Source organism: Danio aesculapii, chromosome 9 (assembly GCF_903798145.1).
Source record: "Danio aesculapii chromosome 9, fDanAes4.1, whole genome shotgun sequence".
Taxonomy (NCBI): domain Eukaryota; kingdom Metazoa; phylum Chordata; class Actinopteri; order Cypriniformes; family Danionidae; genus Danio; species Danio aesculapii.
Window position 1 is genome coordinate 25,080,441 of NC_079443.1, and position 27,703 is coordinate 25,108,143.

Sequence of the window (27,703 nt, forward strand, 5' to 3'; positions counted from 1 at the left end):
TCCATAAAAAAAATTAAACAGGACACCCATTTTCAATTTTTATTTGATCAACAAATCATGTGCATTTGAATGATTTCTGAAAGATCATGACTTTCAAAAATGACAATTTAAACATTAGAAAACCACATAAATGATGTCTTGGTGAGCATTAAGAGCGTTAAAAGATTTTTCTAAAATCCTTACCTTAAAAGTTAAAACGGCACTGTACTTTAAAATGAACTTTATAAATAATACAAAATAAAACCCTTCAATAAAATAAATCCTTACAAAACCCTAGTTTAAAATTCAACCTCCACATTTGCAACTAATTGTCATTCCCGCTGTTTATCTCTGTGCTTTGTAAACAAGTAGCGTTTAACGTATTGTGTAATGCCCAAATCACGCTAAAGGAAACTCACTTTGTAAAGTCACTGTGAGTCAATATATGTATTCATGCCTGACGGAAATCAAATTATGTTTTAAACCACCATCATATTTTCTGAGCCAATGATGAACCAAATACAACAGTGTTTCTACAGTAATAAGATGTATATGAAACATCAGCTTTAATCAGATCAAACACAATGTTATTACAATGAAGCATCACTGAACTTGTACCCTGTATAAACAACAATATTTGTGAATATGTGCATGTTTAATACTGGTGTTAAAATGCCAGTAAAATTAAGTGCTTACATGTACAGTCAAACAGATTAGTGGATCATGACCAAGAGGCAATAGTAGACATTATTTTCCAATGCCTAAACCACTGATTGAGCTGCGGTAAAGGCACTTGAATATAAAAACACTTCCAGCATGCTTTAATGCAATAACACAGGGATTCCTTGATGACAGAATGAATGCGGATATTTTTTACACACAACATAACACAGGTTTATATCAATATAAACAACCTGAAATGAGCAGATTTAGACAACAATATTTACACATTGGTTCCCATAACCCACGTGCACATGCACAAATACATACTGTACAAACGCACATGCTGAACTCAAAACCATGATATCCTTGAGTTTTTCCTCCGTGAGATGAATCCACCCACGAGAAGTGACCTAAATCTGATCGTTCTCCACAAACATGATTTTCGGTTCAGGTTCAGCTCTGGTTCACTGATGCTTGCAGATGATTTAGAGGATTCTCATGACACCACTGGAGTCATGTCCCATAGCTGCATAAACACACCCCACACTCAATGTACAGCCAAACTTCACTTAACAATTCAAGCATAAACAATTCTAACTGAAAATCACAACAGCCATGAGAATAAAAAAGTTTGCTTTAGCTTGAAGAAACTGACTATAATGTAGGATCATTGGTACAGAATAATTAAATGTACTTCTCAAAAGTTATAACAATAATACAATTATTAAAAGTTTGTAAATGCAGAATTATTTATATATAATTCATGACTTCACATGTTTTTATTATTAAACTAGTATTCAACCATTTGTAAAAAAAAAAAAAAAAAAAAAGAAATCCAGAAACATTTGTGAGTAGAGTGACTGACCTTGATGACTTTGTCTGTGCCGGAGGTGAGCAGCCAACCTCTAGTTGGTTCATACTGCATATGTACGACGCTGTGCTTGCTGTCATGGAACGTGGCAGTGGGTGCCCGTCTGAACAACAACAAAAGCTTTGGGTGATTCTACCATTTAAGAGACACAAAATATTCAAGACGGTATGAATCTGACTTACTCCTCATCTGTAATCGAGTCATGACAACTGTCACAAACCCGCACCTCAAACTCAAATCCCATGAGAGGAATTGTGGAACGTTTCGAGGAACACTTGCCACACACGGCCTGGCCACATTTCCTGCAATGATGCTGGGGGGAAAAAAAAACAGTAAAATCAATATTATTCCAATTTAAAATGTCATTTAATGCATTTTTTGCATAAAATAATAATAAAGATCTAATGTTTAAATCATTTTGGGCAACATAATTCCAACGTTCTGACTTCAGGAGAGTTTGAAATCAATATTTGTATGAAAAATCTGTCAACAAAACTTTTGTTTATCTGACATTTTCAGAAAAAAATGCTTTCAATTACAGCATTTTTTCACTTAAATTACAGCCACATTTCACTTAAACCTGTGAGAAACTTTCAAATGATCTCTTAATTTTTTCCAACACTGTACACCTTGAGGTTAGTACGTTTTGTGAAAAATATAAATAATTTTAATCAGTAAAGCTGCATTAAAATAACATGACGAGAGAGTAAAGACATTTATTAAAAAAAGAGTTTTCAATTGTACTCAATATTATTCTATAAAAGGTCTTATTTTATACATCCCAACTAAACATACCTGGCTTCAAAGTTTTTTATTTAAGATTTGGCTGTAAAACCAGAAAGCACATCTATATTCGTGCTGTACCTGCCGCAAGCCAATTTTCTTACTGTCCCACATCTGTTTGAAGTTCCAGAAGAAAGGCTGTTCACACTTCTGACACGAGTCACTGTCGAGCCACTCTGGGGTCTGAGACACAGAACAGACATGCTCAAGCTATCTGAACAGACACATGTAACATAAACGGCACACATCCTGTTGTCAGTCCGCTTTGTGCTAAACGCTTGATTCTCACACTAGGATTCTCTCACCTCTTGTCGAGTGACGTCCATATTCCAGATAACGATTCCCCCATCTGAGCCACAGGAAATGAGCTGACGAGTGTGAGGAGCGTAACACAAACCCTGCACTTTATCACTGTCACACACACACACACAAATAGCAGGACATGATGAGCTTGACTTACTTATCCTTCTCTCAAATACAAGACAACAATTCAAACCTACTTGTGGCCCTGCAGTTCAATAGCTGTTCCTTTTCGGCCTCCAATGTCCCACATGATGATTGAATGATCAGAACTTCCAGAAAATAAAACCCTTTGCACGGGATCCCAACACAAGGCCGTAACATTGCCTGCATGCATAATTAGACACATAAATCATTCAACAATATGGCCTTTTGCAGGATCGGTTTAAGTGTGCATTTTTCCATTAAACAGTATTGTGTGGATGCATCCATGAATATTAAAATACTTGTGCGTTAAAAAAAAAAATCTCTGCAAAGTGGTTGTTTGTAGATCTACAAAATATGTTCAAAGTTTGTGTCTCCCAAAAGAAAAGAAATGTTTTGAATTCTCTGAAACGAGTGAAAATGTACTTTTTTTTTTTATTTGCATAATGCCAGCCTTTGGTCTTTATCAGGTTGATATGGTAAAATATGTTACTGTTTATATTCCTATGTTCACAAGGAAGCCCCATCTGAAGCTAAAATTTAAGATGACAGGTAATTATAAACAGTGTTTAGCCATCTGACCAATCAGAGCAGAATAGGCTCTCAGAAAGGAGGGGTTTACAGAGACCTATTTTTTAACCTGTTTTATTCACGTTACAAAAAAAAACCAAAAGCTGCAATGTATAGAATGAGAAAATGTTTTTGAACTTTTGGATTTAAACCTATTTTAGAGGCTATAGTGTATATGCCGAAGCATGCTAATAGGACTTTTAATTTGCCAGTAACCTGGGTTAATTGTTTCCGGTGAACTGTATGCTAATGCAAATTCGGCGTGTTTAAGGTCTGTTTTCTTTAAAAATCAGCAATCTCCACTGGTTAAGTGATATCTGATATATAGTGGGTCTCAGATTGTACAAGAAGCACTGCATTAAATTACATTTTCCCTGCCATGTCTTTATAATATGAGCATTTATTTTACCCCAGTATATTCAGTGGAGCTTCTGCGGTAGCCTGCCCATTCTGGCGCATGCGAGCAAACAACTTTTTGTCTCGTTTTATGCTTGAGCAATTAAAAATGCCAAAGTCTGTTTAACTGATTGTATTTTAATGATATTACAACATCGATGCTGTAAAATGAACCGTATAAAATGGAAAAAAACTCACAATAACAGGTCACCGGAAGTTTATCAGTATGGGAAAAACACTAGCTCGGCATATACCCTTTTTAGGCAGAAAAACAATGTTATAGCTGAGTCAGTTATCATCCATGCCACCAGAGGACGACATCCACAATGGAATGATTGGAGGCAGTCATTTAAATTTTAATTATTGGTGCATTCATTTTCCAATAGTATCTGGATGCAGCCTTTATGATGCAAGCTGAGAGTGCATCGCTCAGAAATGCAATGTCAGACTCAATGCACTCAATGGAGCTAGTGATGTCACTGTTAGGGGTGGGGTTAGGTGAGCACATTAAAAAGCATTGGATGCAGCTCAGATTGCATCTGCACCGAGTCTGCAGCCAGACCCCTCTCTCATTTTTGGACAATAAGCTGATTTGAGCACACCATCTGCTTTCACTTATGAATAAATAATTGCTAGTAAATAAATGCTAGTTTTTATGCAACTTCTTTGCTGATCGTCTAGGAGTTCGTTACTTATATTTTGCTTTTGATTGAATTGCTTAATTTGAATTGCTTAAAAAAATCTTAAATGTATTCTGGGTTAATGATGAAAGTGCTAATTCCTTTAAAAAAAAAATTCTATTTCATCGTGTGTCTAATTGTTGCAATGTGCTGTCTGTGTAAGCACCTGTGTGGCCTTTAAATGTGGTGACCAGGCTGCAGTTGTCCTGTTCCAGCTTTAGGATTGTCACTTGCCCAGAATGATCTCCCACGAAGGCATGTCTGGTCTCCACATCAAATCTTACACAGACTGTCAAGAAGCACAAACTCTGAAAGTTCTGAAACCCCTCCAGAATCTCAGCTATCTATATGAATACAGTAGAGATGCACCGGAGGAAAATGAAGTTTACAGCCCAAACAAAGTGTTGCAGGAATGGTGTTAGAACTTGGAGGAAACTTGGTTTTTCACTTAAGATTTGACTTTTACAATAAATGTTCAATTAAGATCTAAAAAAGGGTCTGTATTAAACATCAGTTGATAATGCCACAGCTTAATCTGCCCATAAGCTACTAGTAATAGCTACTACTACTAGAACTGCTACAAATTTCGACATTTTAATTACATAAAAATAATAAATTTGTGTGCACTGCAGAGCAAAACATTAAAGTAATTTAATTATTATTGTTCTTCAGACATTGTGCTTTCTACAGAAGCAGGTTACTACCACATATTGTCCTTCATATTTTACAGGATGTAACTCAAACTGGTTTTGAGCACGAGGGTGAGTAAATGCTCAGTCTCTTTATCTAGGTATATTAGTAATATAAATTATGCATACTTAACATTTAAGTTAATTATTTGTGTTGCTGTTGATATGATTGGAAAGATGGGAAATTTGTCACCTTGGAATTAAGGTTTTATCTGCTCTCTGGATGATTTTGAGATATTGAGCTTCAAAGTTTTTGCATTCCATAGCAAACAGTATGTGTGTAACATTTGTTTTTTTTTTTTTTTAAAAAGTCTTAAAATGTAAACAACTTTAAAAAAACATCTCATAATAAGTCAATAACTCAATTTTGACAAATGTCAGATAGACCCTTATAATTCTAAGGTGACAAATTGTCTAAGACAGTTTATTACCTACAATTAGCTATATAATAAAGTCAGTTTAATTTAATCTTTCATCAAAGGGCAGAGTTATCTGTGAACATTGAAAGCTTGACTAATTCATAAGCATATTTTATAATGTCTGGTTATAAACTGGCAGGTATTGTGGAGTGGTGTATAAATGGATACTGTAGTCCAGACACCCATGCTGTGGTCCTGTATGTGCCCAGCTGCTGTCCGCTCTCCGAGCAGTGCCACGTAAAGCTCTTGTCCTGACCTGTGCTTAGAACCCACTCCATCTCTAAGACAAACAGCACCACGGTCACTCCACCCTGATGAGCTAACAGAAACAAGAGACAAAAGACAATGAGCAAAGCACAGACCGCTCACTTTACTACATTCAAAAATACAATCATGCTATCCTATTCACACAAATACAATACAGAACAACTAATGACATACTGGATTTCAGTAACAAACCACCACACTTAAAACCACAGCCATTTCTGCACTTCACTCTGTGTACAAATAATGCTATCAGTTTTCTGTGCTGGGATAGGCCATTTTAAAGAAGGTTAACTTGTCCATTCAGGCCCTAATGAGGCATGGTAACTCTGAGATGAATGTTCAAAATAGGTGCGTTATGGAAGAAATATGGAAATATGGAAGAAACTAGAATATCAATCATCTTTGTTTTCTCACATAGCATGGACCTAAAGGATAGGTCACCCCACATAAAGATTATTTGAAATCATTTTTTGTTTGTTTGTTTTCAATAAAACAGATTTAGCTGGGTAGGGTAGCATAAGATTTTAAATGTAACAACATTTGAATGTATGATGATAAACCACAAGGGGAAATCCAGACAAAAGACCAAAGAAATTAAGGGTATCAACAGAATAAATAAATTTTCCTGACAATTCAAATCAAAGGGGGAGATAAATGTGATAATTCTACATGTTTATTTTATTAATGTTAAGTTAAACATGAAAAGCGATACTAGATTTGTGACTTACCCTGATATGTCCGAGCAGGAGTCATTTGGTTGTAGTCTTCTGACAGAACAAACTCCTGCAAAGAGAAGCTCCTGTCTTAATGAACCTAAGCAGCTGTGTGTAAGAGAACAGCAGCAGTTGCACTTTGTGATCGGTAATAATAATATTAATTTATCATACCGATACAGTGCCGTTTTCCAACCCTACAGAGATCCTCCTTGTCTCTGGGTTAAATGACATGCATGAACACACAACTGCAACATAAGAAAGAGTATATCTGTTTAAAAAAATCCACAGAGCAGCAGTAAACTTTAAACACACTCAATTAAAAGCCAGTGACCTCTTAAAAAGTCTGCAAAAGTTAACTAGAAAGTAAGTAAACAATGTGGCCATCACTGCATAGAAATGAAAGTCCTGTCTGAACCTGCAAACGAGCTGAACTTCATGTCTAAATTAGTTTCACTTCACATTTCACACGTTTATAGTAAAATTCCTGAAGATCTGTGGTTACCTGTTCCATAATATCAAGCAGTTCAGGTACCCAGTAAGCTGCCTAGAAACCCAAGTTGCCAAGTCCTCATACACAACTGCTTTTTAAAGAAGTTGCTTTTATATTTAGGCATTTGCAGTTATGGGGCCTAACTGCACAATACTGTTGCGTAAAAGGCTTTTTTTGGCAGTTGACAACTTTAAGACTAAACATACTATATGTTTGCTTTTTCCAATCCTTTTCTCTCCAATCTATTTTGACTGCTGAAGTAATTTGACAAAGCTTAAGGATAAGTACCATGATGATAGCTAAACAAACTCCTAGGATAAGTTTCTGTTTGACAAAATCAAAGCAGTTCAATCAGGCTTTGTTTGGTACAGCAAAATCGCATGGATTAAAACATACTCATGAATCTGCCTAAGATAAAAAGATTGAAGTACATGGCGAATGTAAACAATTTTACACAGCAAGAAGAAAATAGCTATCCATGACAATAGACAACCAAAAAGAATAATAAAACATAATAAAAATGTTGGTGCAAACTTAGACTTTACCATGCAAGCAGATAAACCTAATGTTAAACCTAATAAGCCTAATGCTATAGAAAATTCTATTGAAAATAACAGGAATAAATGTTTTATAAGCGGTGACCAATGTACAGCACATAATACTCAACCAACCAAAAGCAGAGAAGCAGCTCATATATTCAAACCAGGTTTCTAATTTTGGACTTGTTTTTCATATGAGGTTACTACTCCAGCAAAACTGCCAGAAAGTGTTGGGCTGAACACTCACCAGGCATTGTGTGATAGACACTGGGCCAATACTGACCACTGTCCCTCTTCAGCCACACACGGATTGTCCTAAAACAAATTTAAATATATAAGCTTGATTACAAATTTTACATGAATGTACACACAACATACACTGTGCTATCAAAGTGGCAAGCAAAACAATGCACAAATTACCAGGAGTAATAATACGCAAGTATACATGTCTGCTTGAGACTGATCTCTAATCACTTTAAATCACCAGACACAATAAGACCTCAAATGGAGCTAAAACTGTGGCTGGGATCAGAGATGCCAACATGATAGAACACATGGATGGGCCATATGCATTCTGATTTTAGGACGCATGGAAAGTGGATTTTGCTTTGACAAATTAAAAAGCATGAATAGAAAACACTTTTTTTGAAGTGTGTTAAATGATTTTGAATGTGTTAAATGATTAAAAATTTAAAACTATTAACTGTGCATTGGTATAAAGTAAACACCATAACATGTTCTGTCTTGTTGAAGAACAAAAGTATGAAGCAAGCGCAAGATATTTTTGCAATAGGGCCTCTACTAACTTACACTTTAACCATAAGTTTTTGCTATTTTTACCCTATCAGATGTAAAATATTTTTAAACCAACATGCTTTCTCACCCACTGCATTTCACCATGTGCTGACTAACATATAAGCTCTCCTGTCTGGTTACAGAAGTCAACATGGGTCTGACATTGACCTCTGTTGCTCTTAGAGTGTTTATTTGCCTGAACTGAAGGTGTGCTTGCAAACTCAGTCATATGACACTCATTACTCTGAACTGTGAAACATCTCATTTTGAACTGGAGTATTCAGTATTCAAGAGTAATTATCGAAGATTCAGGTTGGTTCAATGATTCCATAGATAACCTTTTTTTTGTATGTAACACTGTTAAAGCAGTGGATGTCCACAAGCAAACTTCTGTATGTTTGTAACACCTCAGTTATTAAAGAATTGTATTCAAGTATTTTCCTGTTAATTTACCATCAGATAATAATGTTGTAAACAATATTTCTTACACAGACCATCCATTTTAGTTTATAAGACCTCAGTGCAGAAGCTACAGGAAATCAAATAAATGTTACCAAGGACTTGGGTTTTAGCCAAAAAAAAAATCTAAAGATTCTACAGGAGAACAAAAAAAACGTTCCTACATTTTGTTTAGACTGAGGGTGAGCAAATTATCATTACATTTGCAATGGTTGTGTAAACTATCTCTTAAAATAATGATTCAATAATTTAAACAAATGTGCCTATCGTTATTTTCATCCAAATCCTTTCTTAGTAAATCTACTAACACTTTTTAAACATATTTTCCTCACAATAATGCAGATCTATTATTTCCTCAGAACACTGAACTGCTTGCCATGATTTGAACCGAATATATTATAGAACAAACAAAACAATAATAGCCTAAAACTTATTTTATTTCGTTTTAATTAACAGCAATGCTCATGGACATTAGTTAATAATAACCACAAGTTATTCTTCTACTCTTTCCATCCTTAATTTAAACAAAACTGGCGAGTGTATTTTTTTTTTTTTTTTTTTTTTTTTCCCACTGCCTGTACCTTACAGATAGAAATAAGTGATTTCTTCATCAAATAGTTTATTTGTCATATTTGTCAGTAGACTATATATAATGAAATACTCTACAGCCCGGAGCAAAAGCGTTCTGCTTTGGTCAGTGTTTTAGGCAGGAAAGGAAAATGTAGTCACGCGCATCAGAAAGAGATGCTTCAGTGCACAGCTTCAACACATTAAACACACACAAAAATATCTATATTTATTATTATCCAATGAATTTTCATTCTCTGTTTAATGTCACTTGGAGATGATACTCTTAAATACACCACAGTCGTTTATTTAGCCACAACAAATGAGACAAACGTGCCTAATCTGTATTCCACGACAGTACTTAACATGTCACATACATTATATATTTTAGTCTACTTATTAAGATGTCAGCGGCGCTTATAAGATTACCGTCTGCTAGTGCGCACTGTAATGTAACGTTAAGTCATTGTTTTGGGTTTCTAATCAAACGTGTTCTGACCTGTCTTGAGATACGCTGATAACGCCGTCCTCTTTGGGGATGATCACAGCCGTATTTACCACATCTTGGAAACCCTCGATCTTGCTCAGCAGGACGGGTTTGCGTGTCTGCGGGCGGGGATGAATCTCTGCCGCCATGGCGCTGTAGTTTGTCCGACACCTGAAGCCTCTTTCGGCAGCATAACACAGACCTGCTGCGCGGTGAAATGCGGTCAGAGATGTTGCAGGTCAGCTGATTTACCTCTCAGTCTGTTCTGTTTACAGTGACACGCGATCTCTATGTCATGATGCCTACGGTGTGCTTTCAGCGTCCATAGACGCAGACGATCCGACTTCTGAGTGAATCACAGATGAATGCGTTTGCGATGTGCAGCGTTGACGCAAACGAATACCATAATTGTAAAACCGGAAGTTTTTTTCTTTCTTTTTATTTACATACGGTTATGTTAACATACATTGGTTCATTGCACCATTGTACAAAAATGCTGTTTGCTCAAATTAAACCATTAAATTAATCATCTGTGTTTGGTTAGTTATTCTATTTTTTTGTTTTACTTTGGAGTAAATAATAAAACCCAAAAAGTGGAAATTGTTCTATTTGCCTTACCATGTGTATTCAGACACCACAGAATCAGGCTACTGTAACGTTACATCCTCCAGTCAACTTCAAGAAGCCAACTTAACCCAACTGTTATTGACTAGTTATAATCTCTGTAGAGTGCTGTTGATTTGGTTGACTTATTTATTTATATATATTAAATTGCTTACACATTAGATTACTTAAATTACAACTCAGTAATATAATCTAAATTACAATATTTAGTTAATGTATTCTGATTACACAAATGCGTTCTGAAGAAAAAAATATGAACATTATACTGTTTTTGTGATGGATTTGTAATTATGTAAACCATGAAAATGTTACCCATTTATATTATGAGCATTATGTATTTGTATAAATTCAGAGCTTAGTCCCTTTATTAAATAGGGGTCGCCACAGCGGAATGAACCGCCAACTTATCCGGCATATGTTTTACACAGTGAATGCCCTTCCAGCTGCAACCCAACACCGGGAAACACCCGTACACTCTTGCATTCACACTCATACACTACAGCCATTTTAGTTTATTCAATTCACCTATACCGCATGACTTTGGACTGTGGTGGAAACTGGAGCACCCGGAGGAAACCCACGCAAACATGTGGAGAACATGCAAACTCCACACAGAAACGCCAACTAAGCCAGCTGGAGCTCGAACCAGCAGCCTTCTTAGTGTGAGGCAATCGTGCTGCCCACTGCACCACCGTGACGTCCGTATTTGTATACAATCAAATAAAAAATGGATCTACATTTAACACCATCTTGTACCAAGCCTATACCATTAGACTGTTTCCTGTAGTGATGTGCTGAAGGTCTTCTTGAAGCTGACCTGAGCTCCAAAGGAGTTTGAAGAATACTTCAAGTCCATTCACACCAAGGAAAATTAATTACAATAGCAGTAAACCAGGGCGGGATGGGGCAGTGGGTATGGTGTCGCCTTACAGCAAGAAGGTCACTGGTTCAAGTCTCGGCTGGGTCAGTTAGCATTTCTGTGTGGAGTTTGCATGTTCTCCCAATGTTTGTGTGGGTTTCCACTGGGTGCTACAGTTTTTCCCCCACAAGTCCAAAGACATGCGCTATAGGTGAATTGGGTAAGCTAAATTGTCCTGAGTGAATGAGAGTGTATGGGTGTTTTCCAGTGATGGATTGCAGCTGGAAGGTCATCCGCTGCGTAAAGCATATGCTGGATAAGTAGGCGGTTCATTCCGCTGTAGCGACCCCTGATTAATAAAGGGACTAAGCCAAAAATGAATGAATGAATGAATGTGGTTCAAAACCACATAGTTTGAAAATGTGTGATACAGTTGGATTAATCTATCTTTGGTACAATACTGTGCAATTTTGTGAATGCTTAAACAGTTGTTATGTTTGGTGTGAACAGGCTGTTAGGAACCATTTGACCTCATTTTGCAGTAAAGGAGGGATAACCATTATTGCAGAATACTAAAAATAACAAATATGCTGCTGCTGGTATTAGCTTGTCTTTTTGTGGTTTCCATTTTATTTTATTTATTTTTTAACCTTTTGACATTCTGTATACACTCTCCGAAATAAAGGTACGCGAGCTGTCACTGGGGTGGTACCTTTTCAAAAGGTACATATTTGTACTTAAAGGGTCCATACCTCAAAAGTATATATTAGTACCTAAATTTTTTAAGAGGAACACTTTTGTACTTTTTAGGTACTAATATGTACCCTTGAGGTATTATTATGGACCTTTAAGGTACAAATTTGTACCTTTTGGAAAGGTACCCCCCTTTGACAGCTCCCGTACCTTTATTTCTGAGAGCGTAAAGAAGGATCATTCAAATACCAATAGCATAGCAAACAACAATAAAACACGAATAAACAACTGTATTTAACATTTCCCCTTCTACTTGCATAAATAATTATCGCTTGATGTTTGGATTTGGACCAGTACATGTTTATTTATTCAATAATATGATAACCTAACGCGCATGCTCCTGTAAACACAGAATATGCTAATTCAGTATTTTCAGATGCCAATCGGTTGAGGCGTTTTGACGCATGGTTCTCGGGCAGCGCTTGGTAGGCGGAGTCAAATGCTGAACGCAGAATAAAACCACTGCAGCCCGCGAGCGAACCTCAGTGTGAGGAGAATCATGGACGTAAACTAAACAGAAAGTTACCATGACAAAAGTTAGGCATTTATTTGAAATTACAGCAACAACACCCGTTTCCCTTGTAAATCAACAACCTTTCCCCCCCAGGGTCTGAGGTTTGCTTAAGTTTACAAGGCATCGCTCTTTCAACACTAACTACAGTTACACTTGACAGAAAGAATGCGCGAGTCAGTTAGCATTAGCCGGCTAGCAGCGTGCTGACAGCAGCGACAGGAGGCGAACAAAAGATTACTCTGCATTTGTCCGATTTCACTGACACTCGGTCCATGTAGAAGGGGCGATTATCAACACAATGCCCGTGCTACTTTTTCTGATAGACACGTCCGCCTCCATGAACCAGCGCTCCCATCTGGGCACTAGCTATCTGGACATAGCGAAGGGCGCAGTTGAGACTTTCCTGAAGGTAAATGAACACACGCCTTTGGTTCTTCGCGCTCTTAATGTATTGAAAACGTAAAACCCTGCTTTCCACTCACTTTTCTCCACAGTTGAGAAGCAGAGATCCGGCCAGCAGAGGAGACAGATACATGTTAGTGAGTTTCGAGGAAGCACCGGCTGGAATTAAGGTACAAACTCTTTTATTACATTCCCAACCTGCTTTATTTAACTCCAGACACCTTCATCGCTCGCTTTGTCTTTTTGCCTCTGAAGAGGTCGAGACTACATCTGTGGTGTGAAAACATTCTGCCCAGCTTAAATTTGAGTTTAAACATGGCCGACATTTTGTTCAGTGTGGCAACAGAGCTCTCTCTCTCTCTCTTCCTCTCTCTCTCTCTCTCTCTCTCTCTCTCTCTCTCTCTCTCTCTCTCTCTTTCTCTGTGTGTGTGTATGTATGTATGTATGTATGTGTGTGTGTGTTCGCGCGTGTATGCGAGAGAGATGGAGGGGGGTAACATAACTTAGTTTTCCCACCCATAGAGAGAGTGCGCTAGGAGTCTTCAGTGCCCTCTACATTACTACCTCAGTCCATTTCAGATCAATGTGAGAAACTCTTGAGGCATAACTAATCCTTTGCTCTGTCTTGATTTCACAGGCTGGATGGAAGGACAGTCATGCCACTTTTATGACCGAGCTGAGGAACTTGCAAGCAGTTGGACTGACATCGGTTGGCCAAGCTTTAAGGACAGCTTTTGATTTGCTCAATCTTAATAGATTAGTTTCAGGGATAGACAACTATGGACAGGTATGTTATAAACCATTGACTGGTATAAAGTCTGTGGCCTAATCCCATGCACCCATCCCCAACATTACAGTTAAGCAAGCACCCAGTAGACTGACACTGCTCCAACACAGTCCCAAGCGCCCCTGGTAGCCCACAGTAATAACAAATAAACTCTTTCTTGAATGCAAATAAGGGCGATGAATACTGAGAAAGCCGTTTTATTAGTGTAGCAATGATTTATTCGTGCTCATGTTGCACAAATCCCAATTTGATTGTGGTGTTTTAACTCTGGTTATGAATCCTAAAAGAGCTCATGTGTTCTGGAAAATATTTCTTGCGTATCTGGATGTTGAGCGGTGAAACGACAGAAGATATGATGCCACTTCACATAGGTGTTATAATAATTCTAAGTTAGGAAGGCCACATGTAGTATTATATTTGGGCATTATAGATTTTTTCTATTGAAGAAATTTTATAGATGTCTATTTTGCATTATATATTTTTTGTTGACTTTTTTTTTTTTTTTTTTTTTTTTAAACTACTGTTATGTTGGCACTTTGTTCTCATGCAGTACACCATGATATGTAGGTGTTCTGTGTGCTTACCAGGATGCTGTTATGCAGTTACGAAGGTTCTCACTGGTTTTATTTTGATTACTGTTTAGTTGCTAATAGGGCTGTACAATATATTGTTTCAGCATTGATCTCGCAGTGTGCGCATCTGCAATAGTCACATCGCAAAGATATGCAATGTCCAGTCTGAATTATAGTTGACCAGGAGCTACAAAATTGTATTTATATGATTTATGCAAAAAAAAAAAATTCTTACTTAGAATTTTTGTCTTGTTTCTAGTCCAAATATCTTCATTTCAAAGCGAAACAAGATTCTTTCACTTACACCACTGGCAGATAATTTCCTTAAACAAGCAAAAAAAAACTTATTTTTCACAAATTTCTTCTGATAATGAAAACGAAACAATATTTTTACTCGGTCTAATAATTTTTTTGATATTTGGACAAGAAACAAGACAAAAAGCAAGAAAAGCATTTTTTTTTTTTTTTTGCAGTTTGATTATTTAATTTCTGTAACTGAATACTGTAAGACTCCCCAGAAAACCATCAAATAGAGCTATTCAGACCACTTTCTAAAACCGTATTCATATTGCAATATCACAGAAAAATAAATTATCGCAATATCAGATTTTTCCAATGTCATGCAGCCCTGCTGTGTTGTTTATTTAGTTAAATGGTTGTTGCATACTAGTTTTAGTTTTGCGCTCATTGGAATATTTTGTTTGTGAGAATTCTTAATTTTGGTTTATGTAATTTTACATGACCATTTTATAAGACCCCAGTTCACCCTTTTTAAATGGATTTTTGCACCCATGATAAACTAATTTTTAATGTTGACATTTACAAGTCTCCACACAGATGTTACAACAACTTCAAATTGGTTTGTTTTGAAAGTAACATCTGAGTGTGCATTATACATCTCTACACCATTGATAACAAACAGTGGGTATTCTCCAAAATAGCTGCATCTTTTAGCTAATCAAAAGCTAATCAAGGTCTTAAGCTGCAGTCACACTAGAGTTTGAGCTTCCGAAATTCTGTCGTACATCGCTGCGAAAAGGGGCGGGATTAGACATTAATAAAGCGAGCGATTGCTCCATGTTTTAAATTTCTGTATAGAGAGGTCATGTTTTGATCCTCTGGGTCTCACACAGTCAAGTGATGCGGTTTCGCAGGTCAGAGCTCCACCAAGCTTGAACTTTGTACCGCAGCGAACTGCGAAACTTAAAGCATGACCCTGCATTTCCGGTCTATTCGCGTTCGTATGAATGGAAGTCTATGGGAGGAAAAGCCCAGTGTGACCGCAGCTTTACTATGTATACTTGAAACACCCAGGCAGGTGTGTTGAGGCAAGTTAGAGCTAAACTCTGCAGGGACACCGGCCCTCTAGGACTGAGATCGGTGATCATTGCTTTAGTGCTTGAAATATTTTTTTTTTTTATAGTTTAGATGATATAGTTTTCCTTGAGTTCATAGATTGGGCTTATAATAGAGCTTAATGTTGTGACAAAAATTGTGCCATTTAATCTTTACTTCTGCCTGTGGTAAATTGACAGATTCTTACCTTGTAGTGCTGTTAATGCTTGCTAATAGATGTCTCTTGATTTCAGATTCGTGTATTTGTTTCAGAAATGACTCATCCGTAAAATCTGCCATTTTTTGAAGATACAATTAAGTGTAAATTGAAAGACCTGAGCATTTTTATTATGCGTTACATTCATACATTTATTACTGCATATGTGACATTTTCGATTTGTTGGATCAGTCTAACTGGTTAACGTGAAAAGCTGTGTGCACTTTTTATGCTGTTGCTTTGTCTAATGAGCTTCTGCTTTTAAGGTTATTGTTTTGTAATTGTTGTTTTTTCTGGGTTTTGCAGGGTAGAAACCCTTTTTTCTTGGAGCCTGCTATCATTGTGGCCATAACTGATGGCAGTAAGCTGACTGGCAGTTCTGGAGTACAAGATGAGGTGGGTCATGTGTCAGTATGTGCTGAACTTGAGCACTTTCTCCATAATGGTCATTCTGTCTAGTCATTTTATTTTTTAAATTAAGCTTCTGTTTTTATTTTTTATTTTTTCTTCATTTCTTTCATGTCCATTTTTTAATTTTTTGTTTATGGAACAATGCACAATAATTCAATTGTTAAAGGCAGTAACCCGTACATGACCTTTTCCCGTATATGTTAACTTGAATTTAATCATCCCTTTTCTTTGCTCCAGTTACATTTACCGCTAACAACACCATTGCCTGGCAGTGAACTGACCAAAGAGCCCTTCCGATGGGACCAGCGACTCTTCTCTTTAGTGCTTCGTGTTCCTGGCCATGCCTCTGCTGACCCTGAACCAGTGGGTGGAGTGCCACTCGACTCCTCCCCTATTACACCTATGTGTGAGGTCACCGGAGGTGTGTATGCTTTACTGAATTTAAATGAAATGAGTGACACTGTCTTTAATTTCTTACATTATATTACTGAAATAATTAAAACCCAAAAACATTTATTAATTCCAAATTTAAATTTTATTGTTTCTGAATCAGCCAGGAAATCCCTTTCGGAGTTTGCAGAACATACTTTTCAAACAAATAATAATCCAGATTATTCAGCATTTTTTTTCATAAGTTAGCTTTTATAAATTTATAAAGGAATACCAGGTTGCACGGTCCATTTTGTCCATTAAAGCTTTTGTAGAAAAACTGGAAGTAGACATTAACATTTTAGAATGCACATTTTTGCTAAATTCCTCCATGGAGTCTTAAAAAAAACCCAAAATATATCAATACGCCTATACCAATACCACACACATTTGGACATATGAATCCAAATCTACAACTCAAGTGTCTGCAGGTTTTGCATCAAACTGTATCAGGGTGTACACCAGTTTCACTGCACCAATATTTCATCCCATTCATCTACACACAATGCCAGAGAGGACATTAAAGACTCACATCATTTTTTACTATCAGGAGGAAATTTACCAGTGTTCATGTCAGAAATTTGGTGTCTAATTAAAATGTAGCTTTACTCTAATACTTGTATACCCGTTTTAGTTCTTTGAAATGGCGTTGAATTTTGTAGAGATTTGCTGATTTGAGGTTAAAGGCAGATTCTACTGAACCTGTGTGTGCTGCCTAAAAAACTGTGTAATAAAGACAAACTGAACTTAACTATAGAGGGAGGAACAACATCTGACCTTCATGCTGATTAAATGCTAAAATACAGTAGGATTGTGTGTGCAGCCATTTGTCAATAGCTGTGGCCTGAAAAAAACTAACAAGAAAAAAGGGGCAGTAAAAGGTGTTAACCAGGGGTGTTCAAACTCGGTCCTGGAGGGCCGGTGTCCTGCACATTTTAGATTGAACCTGCCTCAACAAAGAACAATCAAGAAACCCTAGTAAGAGCTTGATTTCCTAGCCCAGGTGTGTCTGATTGGGGTTGAAACTAAACTTTGCAGGACAAAAATTGTAAATGTCATCAAATGCAATTACTAAAATGTACTAACAAAGAACTGTTTCCTACTGTGTGCTTAGGCCGTTCATACAGCGTGTTTTCCCAGAGAATGCTGAACCAGTGCCTGGAGTCTTTGGTACAGAAGATACAGAGTGGTGTGGTCATCAATTTTGAGAAGACTGGACCTGATCCTTCTCCTACTGAAGGTTTAAAAAAAAAAAAAAAAAAAGCACATGGGTTTTTGTTGTTCTCAGCATTTATAATAAAAGTGTAGCAGTGTAATAAAAGTAATGTTTATCAGTTTTACCCACTACCACTATATGCATTTGAATAAATGAGTACTTAATTACTTTAGAGGGGAACATTGTGGCATCCTAAAATGCAGAGATGGTGCTCAAGCAAAATCACTTAATGTTTTTTAAAATGTATGCACATTTTTTTAAACCAGGTCATTTATAGTGCCACTTTTTTGTTTTTCCTAGATGGTCCAACAGAGGTGAAGTATGGACCTCCAGTATGGCACAGCTGTCATAAATTAATCTATGTGAGACCCAACCCTAAAACTGGTGTCCCTGTTGGCCATTGGCCTATCCCTGAGTCCTTTTGGCCTGACCAGAACTCTCCTACTTTGGTATGATCAAAATGTGCTTCAGTCTGTTTTATCTATTCATTTATTTTCTTCAGTTTGGTGTCATTTTTTCAATGCACTCTTGGTCTTTTTAGTGTACTGTAAACTTGAGTAAGCTGTCAGCTCAATTGTGTTCATCTGCAGCCTCCACGTGCAGCTCACCCTCATGTGAAGTTTTCATGTGTGGATTCAGAGCCCATGGTGGTGGATAAAGTACCCTTTGACAAGTATGAGCTAGAGCCTTCCCCGCTCACCCAGTACATTCTAGAGAGGAAATCACCACATACCTGCTGGCAGGTGATACTCATATCAATATTTAAGAATTGTTATGCGTTGTAATCATGCAGCATGTTTACTTAGACTACAGTTACTTGTGCTATAGTTGAGTGTTCTGACAATTTTTTTTTTCCTTTCCCAGGTTTTTGTGTGTAACAGTGCTAAATATGGAGAACTGGGTCAACCGTTTGGATATCTGAAGGCTAGCACTGCTCTCAACTGTGTCAACCTGTTTGTTATGCCCTATAACTATCCTGTGGTGCTTCCGTTGCTTGGTAAGTTTTATCAGACTGCTCATATTTAGTAGAATTAACCATATGAAGCTATAAATGGGAAATTTGGTTTGTAGAATTGGTGAATTTGGTCTTGTGCAGTCTTGCCTTTACTTTTAAGTAAAATAATCGCTTGATTATGTATTTGTTTTTGTCATGTTTCTAGACGACTTGATTATTGTACATAAGTTCAAGCCTCCAGTGAAGTGGCGACAGTCTTTTGAAAATTATCTTAAAACAATGCCCCCCTACTACATCCCAGTGAGTAATGGAATCTCTCTTTTGTTTAAATTGCAGCAGTATTTTTAAATCATTTTGTTCATCCTGATTCTCAGGCCCTGCGGAAAGCATTAAGAATGATGGGAGCTCCAAACCTGTTAGCAGACAACATGGAATATGGCCTCAGCTACAGTGTTGTGTCTTATCTCAAAAAACTCAGTCAGCAGGTACATTCTGGCAAAGCCTGTTTACCTGTTAGATCTCCATTCATTAACTTTCATGCAATTTCATTGTATTGTGTAAATTACAGGCTAAGATCGAGGCAGACAGAGTTTGTGCTTCAGTGGGGAAAAAAGTAACACCAGAAGGCGGAATTAAACTTCGTTGTAGGAGCTCTGCTCTATCTCTGGCACACAGGAAGGATTTCACACAGCTTCTGCAGAGTATCATGGGAGATGGACCAGCACTGCCAATGGAGGCAAACACCAAGGAGTTTGCTGGCTTTCAGCTGGCTGCCCTGAATAAAGTATGTACATGTTCTGTGTAAAGGCATAAATAAGACATGTAAATGTCTAAAAGAGAAGACTCAGACCTACCAAATACACCTTGATCAAAGTGTCCCAAACATCTGCCACTATATAGAAATATAGAATATATATAGAGATGTATAAAAAATACACAACACTGCCAAAATGTCTGTGCAAAGTAAGATCCTGTTACGATTCTGTTTTAACCAGAAACAGCTTAAACTGGCACTATTTTAATGACTCACCTAAAGTTGAAGACCACATCAATGAGACTATTTAATGTCCAATTTATTGCCCCAAGTGTTGCACCTTGTATTTTCTGAATATTTTCAAATGCCATGTATTATCCTGGAAAAAAAACCCAGTCTGCATAAGTCAAATATTGAAACATACATTTCTACTGCCAATTTATAACATTTTGGCTGTGTGAGATTCTACAGTTTTGTGTAGAATCTGACAATCTGAAACAGGAGTAGTAAATGCCTGCCCTTTTCTTTAAGAGGATCGGACAGCAGCAGCTCATTTGCAGTTAAGCAAAACTGCATGTTTTTGCTCTGACAAAGTGCTAAATTGGACTGGACGAACAGGGTTTTGTTACGGTTTGATGCATGTGTACTGTTTAGCATGTAGTGCTTTTTTTATTTTTATAATTTGGGAAGCGAGCGTTTTGGTATCTGAGTGGTATGTGTGATCCCACAGTATGGATACCTGACCTCTGCAGCGGACTCTCTCTTTTGTGCTTTATTTCTTTCTTTCTCTCTCTCACTCACTCACTCACTCACTCACTCACTCACTCACTCACTCACACTCTCTCTCTCTCTCTCTCTCTCTCTACTCCAGCACTCACTCTGCCCACCACAGTCTATTCTGTCCCCTCACAGTTTAACTTTGTTCGTTGCTTAAGTGTTTACAGCATCTTTCACGGTTAATGCAGCAATACTAGTGCTCGTTTGTGTCTCTCAGCACATAAATGCTTTTTGGTTAATTAAACATGGTTTTGCGCTGCATCATAAATGTAGAATGCATATAACATAAACTCAGCAGATTGTTAAATCTGGGTGATGTTGAGTTTAAAGTGAAAGTACACATTTGGGCTAGAATTTGTAATGACAGCAGCCAAAATGAATGTGCTGTCATCGTTTAGTTTTTATTTTGTGAATACATTTCAATTTAGTTTTTATATATCTGTTTTTGTTTTAGTACATATAGCTTATCAAAGTTAACAGAACATGACCATTTTTACAACGCTTAAATTAACATTTGTGCACAAGCAGTTAATCAATAGTTTTTCTCAATTCACACCCATCATCTTTGTCATCCTCCTGTTCCCCCAGGCGTTAAAACCACAAGGCTTGCGCAACCCTTACGATATCCCAAGAGCTCATCTTCTGGACCAGCTGAGCCGCATGAGGAGGAACCTTCTGCACGCCAGTATTTGTATTCTCAAAGGGCAAGATCAAGGTAACACTCGCTTAGTCATGAATGCTTATTGATTTTTCTTGAAACAGTTTCTGAATGTTCGGGAAGTTTACCTAAAAATATTGTTTCTGATTGATTTCTGAAAGAACCACTAAAAGCATCATTTTCATGATAATATTTACATCTGTAATAGGGCTGTCAAATGATTAAAAAAATGAACTAATTAATCACACTTTTTTTGTAATTAATTACGAAACGCTATGTTTATTACAGAAATAAAAACACAGGCATGTAAGTGCCATTTCAATTTCAAGACAATCCAATACCAATAAAAACAAAAATGATTTCCATGTTGGATTCTAAGTGGACTACAAACACACACACACAATGCGCGCAGTACAGTGCACGGCAACGTGAAGCAGATGCTTTACAAAAGTTGCATGAAGGGGGAAACGCATCAAACTTATGAAATGTGAGGGCTCATGGAAGCAGCTTGAAGGCAGAGAATAGGGCTGTCTTTGACAGCTTGCGACTTCATCTAACACTTTCTCTGAGTGCATTTACATGGACACCAATACTCTGCTTTTTTGATTAAGATAATACTGATTAAGAGTCTACCATGTACGCAGGTTATATATATATATATATATATATATATATATATATATATATATATATATATATATATATATATATATATATATATATATATATATATATATATATATATAATTTTTTTTTTTTTTTTTTTTTTTTTTTTTTTTTTTTTTTTTTTTTTTTTTTTTATTATTACCGTATCACGCGAGTCACATTCCATTAAAACATCCTGAATGAAAATATGCTAAATGAGAGTGAACTGCTAAACTGCAGTTAAAGACTAAAGATTAAAAACAAAACACCGGAAACTGCATGAAACTCTGGAGGAAACGCAGGACAGCCTGGTGATGCGACATTAATTGTTTTTATACTGAAACTTTCCTTCTAAAAGCGCGTCCTTGGTCTTATCCAAATTTCTTTGCACGTTAAACACACGGAGGGCCAGAGCAAGCTGAACTGGCGCTCTAGGCAAACGGCAATCACGCCGCCCTCAACCCGAAAGTTACCGGTTCATTGATGAAAGTGAGGACCGTGACAGAGGGGGTGGGTGTAGCGGATGAAGGTGAGGACCGGGGGGTGCGCTCACTATTCTGCGGCCGCCTAGGTCGCCTCTATGAACACACGTCGGCCACAACAGGAAATAAAAAAAAAAAAACTGCAACCGCTTTATTTGCATTTTTTTTAACGCGTTAAATATTTCAAATTAATCACGTGCGATACTGCGCTAATTTTAACAGCCCTAATCCATAATTTTCTATAACTTGCAATGAATATTTGTATTGCAGATCAGCTTCACAGTGTGCCTATAGCTCAGATGGGCAACTATCAGGACTTCTTGAAGCATTGCCCATCACCTCTGAGAGAGGCAGACCCCGATCAGCCTAAACGTCTGCACACCTTTGGCAACCCTTTTAAACTGGACAAGAAGGTATTTTTGATCTCTGACTTTAAAAAAAGGAGCACTATAAAGACTGGAATTTCAGGCAAATGATGTTTTCTCTTCTTTTCTTGTCAGGCCATGATGGTGGATGAGGCAGATGAGTTTGTTACTGGCACTCAGGGCAAAGGTAAACGTCCTGGTGAGTCCAGCAGTCCTACTGTGGGAGGGGCACCTAAACGCAGGCGCTGCATGTCTCCATTGCTTCGGCCTGGACGGGCATATACACCTCCCAGAACACCAACCAGAAGTGAGTATCCTACACGCATGCAGAAAAGCCCTACCAGGTTTGGTTTCTCCTTTGAGAAATCTATTTGAAAATGTATTTATTTATTGTTAGTTTTTTGCTCTAGAGAGAATGTTCAATTAAGATAAAGCTTTGCATCAGTGTATGGCTCATTTTGTACTTTTATTTAGAAATATAGCTCCATGATTTAGATGTCAAATGCTTGCGAACATTATAAACATTTTAGTTTCACTCGCTCTACAGTGAAATCTTACCATTGGTAACTAACTTCAAAAATAAAGATACTTTATTTTTTCTTAAATGGGTTAAAATCTGAACTATAATACTTATGTTTGGACTAGGTGCTGTACAAATACTCTTTCATAAGTCAGCAGTGCACACGTGTGTTTTTCAAGTTGCTGCAGTTTTCTCTTCAGTTTCAGATGCTCAAATATCTTGTATTCATCAAGAAATGTAATGCCACATTTTGCACCCTCGCGCTGTACATTTTTTTTTTTTTAGTGACTAATTCTTTAATAAAAACTTCTTGATGCTGTTTGGTCCAACACAGCTCCAGATAATGATCACTTGGAATTGGAAAACCACATCACCAATCATCTTGAGCCAAACTGCGACTCGGACAGCGATTTAAGTCCTGTGCCGGAGTCTGAAGCGATCCAGCAGAGCAACCATCTCCAGGCGGAAGAGATTGAGAACCAGCAGGACTGCGTGCAGGAGAATGGCCAGTCCAGTGACAGTGAGCTCTCTCTGGGCAGCGAGGGGGAAGAGGAGGCCCCGCATCACTACCCGTCCTCCTGCCAGCTGAAGATGATCAGAAACCAGGAGAGTCAGGAGCTCAACTCTGAACTCAGAGTGCTCATCACCAAGGAGATCAGGAAACCTGGGAGACGTAAGCAACAACACCCACACATGCAGAAAATGTCTACAGCTTAACATCGCTCGAGTGTTTCCATTATTTTCACTTCCTCTCCTGATGCTCTTTCCTGGATGGCGACCCAGTAAGTGAAGGAGGAGTCTTCTTCCACAGGCACTTTTGTCTTGGGACTTGTTAAATGAACTGGTCATGTCTGCCGCTCTTGATGAATGTAAAAAATGTAACATTATCACAGCTGGTTTTAATAAGTTAATTTGTTCCTGTGGTGTTCTACAGGTGTTGTTGTGTTGGGCATTGCTTATGCGATACATGTTCCCATTTCTGTCTTAACAGGTTATGAGAAAATCTTCTACCTTCTCAAGCAAATCCAGGGCAGTTTGGAAACGCGTCTGATCTTCTTGCAGAGCATAATCAAAGAGGCAGCAAGGTAAACTTTCATCTTCACATTTAAACCCAGGTTTAACTGCACAGAATACACTGGCCATCAAGTACATTTGCTGGCCTTTTGGCTTCTACCGCTGTGAAAAGGCTTTTAGCCAGTTAAGTACAAAATAAATTTTAGAGAAGTTAATGTAAACATAATTTTTTTTATTTGTAATAAAATGTCATAGAAGCTAGCATAGCTTTTTTTAATTATATTTTAGATTTTGTATTCAAGGTATTAATGCATAAGAGCATATATGTTTCATATGATTGTATTTCTTCATCAGCATGACTGACATGCAGACAGTTTTGTATTTTATTTTTCTTGTACGCTCAATTGTTGCACTAATCAATTGGTCCACAAGATCCATCTGTGTTTGTGTGCAGTCAAATAGTTTTATATATATATCAGAATCAGAATCAGAAAGAGCTTTATTGCCAGGTATGTTCACACATACGATGAATTTGTTTTCGTGACAGAGCTTCTACAGTGCAACAGGATTACAGAGACAGGACAAAAAACAGATAATAAATATATATTTTTAAAAATAGAAGTAAGTAGTGAGTGCAAATATACAGATTGACAAGTGTATGTACATGTTTTACTATATACAACGTTATATGTGCAGCTGTTATGTGCAAATTGGCATGTAAAGTGTGTTGTTAAATAAGTGTATATGTGTATAAAAGTGTATAGCAAGTAGTGATGTTGGTTCCGCAATTATTATCATCAAGTGTTCATGAGATGGATTGCCTGAGGGAAGAAACTGTTTCTGTGTCGGGCTGTTCTGGTGCGCAGTGCTCTGTAGCGTCGACCAGAAGGTAAAAGTTCAAAGAGGCAGTGTGCTGGGTGTGAGGGGTCCAGAGTGATTTTGGCAGCCCTTCTGCTCGCTCTGGATAAGTACAGTTCTTGGGGAGTAGGAAGGGTTGTACCAGTGATTCGCTCAGCAGTCCGAACTATTCGACGTAGTCTTTGGAGGTCGTATTTAGTAGCTGAGCTAAACCAGACAGTTATTGATGTGCAGATGACTGATTCAATGATGGAGGTGTAGAACTGTTTCAGCAGCTCCTTTGGGTAGGTTAAACTTCCTCAGCTGACGTATATATATATATATATATATATATATATATATATATATATATATATATATATATATATATATATATATATATATATATATATATATATATATATATATATATATATATATAATTATTATTATTATTATATTATTATTATTATTATTATTATTATTATTATTATTATTATTTATTCATTTATTTATTATTTATTTATTTATTTTTGCATATGGCTGTGCACATGTGCTAATTGTTTGAAACCGAAGTATACTTAAGGCATTATGTGCAAACCGATTTCTTTACACTTTGGGTGACGCCCTACACATTTACACTGGGTTGTCAGACTTCACAAACGTGATTCCCATTTGAGGCTGTAAGTCACTGAAGTCACACTGGAGGAAAGTGTCTGACATCTTCTGCCAGTACTGCATTTGGGGTGAGATTTGATGACAACAGCCATCAAGCGACTGTTGGTGAACATGTAAAACCAACAATTAAAGGTCACAGATGGGATTATAGGAATCTTAAGATTTGTTTTTGACCAAATTGTGGCTGCAATGACTGTGAGCAGGGCTTCACGACTGCAGCTAACGGTTATTTTTGGCAGCTGTTTTTTGAATTGCCACATGCTGATGCAAGTGTTCACCAGTTAACTGTATTACTTTTGTATCCATCAATCTTTAAGTTTCTTTTCCATTACTGCTTTCTTGAGGAAAAAATTTTACATTTTTTGCAAGTTTTTATATAAATGTCTATTTTAAATCACTGTTTGCACCACACAATAAGTGGTCAAATAGGTGTAAATGTAAAATATTAATAGTCTTTTGCAAAAAGATGGATGAAATTTAAAATCACGAAAATAAGAATTACAGGTCAACTAAAGTAAATAAATACAATGAGCAAAAACCAAGATGACTGAAAAAAAATTGCCAAATCACCATCTAAGTATTTTTCCAGTCTACCATTTTGCTTTCCCATTGGTTTGTTTTTTTCTGTACAAACAAATCACTTGCATAGAAAAGTTAGTCGGTGTTTGCGTCTTATCTTATGCTCAATTAAATGCATTCTATAAATGACTTAAAGGTAGTTCGTCTTGCATCTTAATCTTGATTTTTTTTTTTTTTTTTTTTTTTTTTTCCTCCTTTGTATTGCACTGATTGTGTCTGAAATCCGAACATTTTTCCAGCCCTAGTAACTCCAAATCGATGGCATAGATGAAGCTCTTTAATTGCTAGTTAAATTGCATGCATTGTGTGTTTGTGAGTGCAGATTTAAGAAGAGGGTCTTGATCGAGCAGCTGGAGATCTTCATAGAGGAGATTCACTTAAGAGCCAACGGCATGAATCATCTGGATAGTTTCTGAGCACTCCATCTACCCTACTTGAAGGACTCGAGCACAGATCTGCACTATTTATGTAACGTTACATGGGACTCGTGTGTCTCCAGTCTTTATCAGTATTGAATCTGATTTTATGGACATAGACTTTTGCTGGGTTGTCTCTAAACCTCAGGATTGTGGAATATGGGAAGTGTTGCTCTTTCTATAACACGTTTCTAAATATGCACTGCTTTCTTTTCTTAAGCTCTCTTTCCCCTCATCTGCTCAGTTGTTGCATTCACTAACATTGACATTGATTGCCATTATAAACATTACATGTCATTCAGGAATCTGCTCTGCAAGCTCACCGAACCAAACTCTCGTATAAAGAGACTAAATCAGCAATATTCTACACCAATAAACAGGTCAATTCTTTATGGTTGAGGTATGACTGACTGAGGTTTTATAAGTAAATATAGACTTGCACACTCCAGAAGTCGTCGTCTTTGTTTGGAAAAATAACATCTCAGGAATGATGGTGATGCAGAAGACATTGAATTTGCCAGCAAAAGAGCATCGTTCTGGAAATGTTTCCCGATGCTCTTACAGACCATTGTTGTTACACATGGCTTCATTATAGTTACAGCAACTGCTTAATTGCTATCAAAAAACATTTCAGACCACTAAACTTTTGCAGAAGTCTGTCGAAAACTAAGGACCGTAAAATCTACATAAGGTAACCTAATTTGATATTAATGAAGCAACATCTGAATGGACATACAAAGGAAACTTTCAAACAGTGTAGTTGCTGTTTAAACATCCAGGACAGAGTTAAGAGCTACTTAATTACTGGCATGGAATTTATGCTGCTAATGTATTCCTACATTACTGCCAAATATGTAGTATTCCTTAGCCTTATTTTCTTTTCCCCAAGGGTTTGTCTTTGTGTTGGACCAATTCTTTGCCATACATGTTATATGGAGAAAGGTGAATCTGAGGCTTCTTGGGGGAGGGAGTATTTTTTACAATGCTGTATATATTGTACATGGTGACTCTGGAAATATTATTTAAGAGGATGTTTTGGTAGAAAGCCTGTTTTGTATGTATTTGAATAAAGTCTATTTTACGCTGTCAA

The 27,703-nt window shown here is 37.1% G+C and overlaps 2 protein-coding genes across 2 annotated transcripts; one reads left to right on the top strand and one right to left on the bottom strand.

Moving 5' to 3' along the window:
• Positions 1-25: 25 nt before the first annotated feature.
• On the bottom strand, positions 26-9,963 carry wdfy2 (WD repeat and FYVE domain containing 2). Its single transcript, XM_056465269.1, has 12 exons — positions 9,827-9,963; positions 7,754-7,821; positions 6,649-6,722; positions 6,490-6,544; positions 5,663-5,813; positions 4,553-4,665; positions 2,797-2,923; positions 2,602-2,707; positions 2,378-2,479; positions 1,696-1,826; positions 1,508-1,616; positions 26-1,168 (listed from the first exon to the last, which is right to left on the bottom strand). The coding sequence occupies exons 1-12, from the start codon at positions 9,961-9,963 to the stop codon at positions 1,139-1,141; spliced, it is 1,203 nt and encodes a 400-aa protein (XP_056321244.1). The 3' UTR covers positions 26-1,138.
• Positions 9,964-12,515: 2,552 nt separating this feature from the next.
• On the top strand, positions 12,516-27,703 carry ints6 (integrator complex subunit 6). The gene is made up of 18 exons (XM_056465271.1): positions 12,516-12,973; positions 13,059-13,136; positions 13,604-13,753; positions 16,184-16,273; positions 16,526-16,709; positions 17,832-17,957; positions 18,234-18,382; positions 18,524-18,676; positions 18,798-18,930; positions 19,094-19,188; positions 19,263-19,373; positions 19,457-19,672; positions 21,008-21,134; positions 22,475-22,617; positions 22,705-22,876; positions 23,424-23,762; positions 24,081-24,174; positions 26,520-27,703. The coding sequence occupies exons 1-18, from the start codon at positions 12,863-12,865 to the stop codon at positions 26,611-26,613; spliced, it is 2,565 nt and encodes an 854-aa protein (XP_056321246.1). The 5' UTR covers positions 12,516-12,862; the 3' UTR covers positions 26,614-27,703.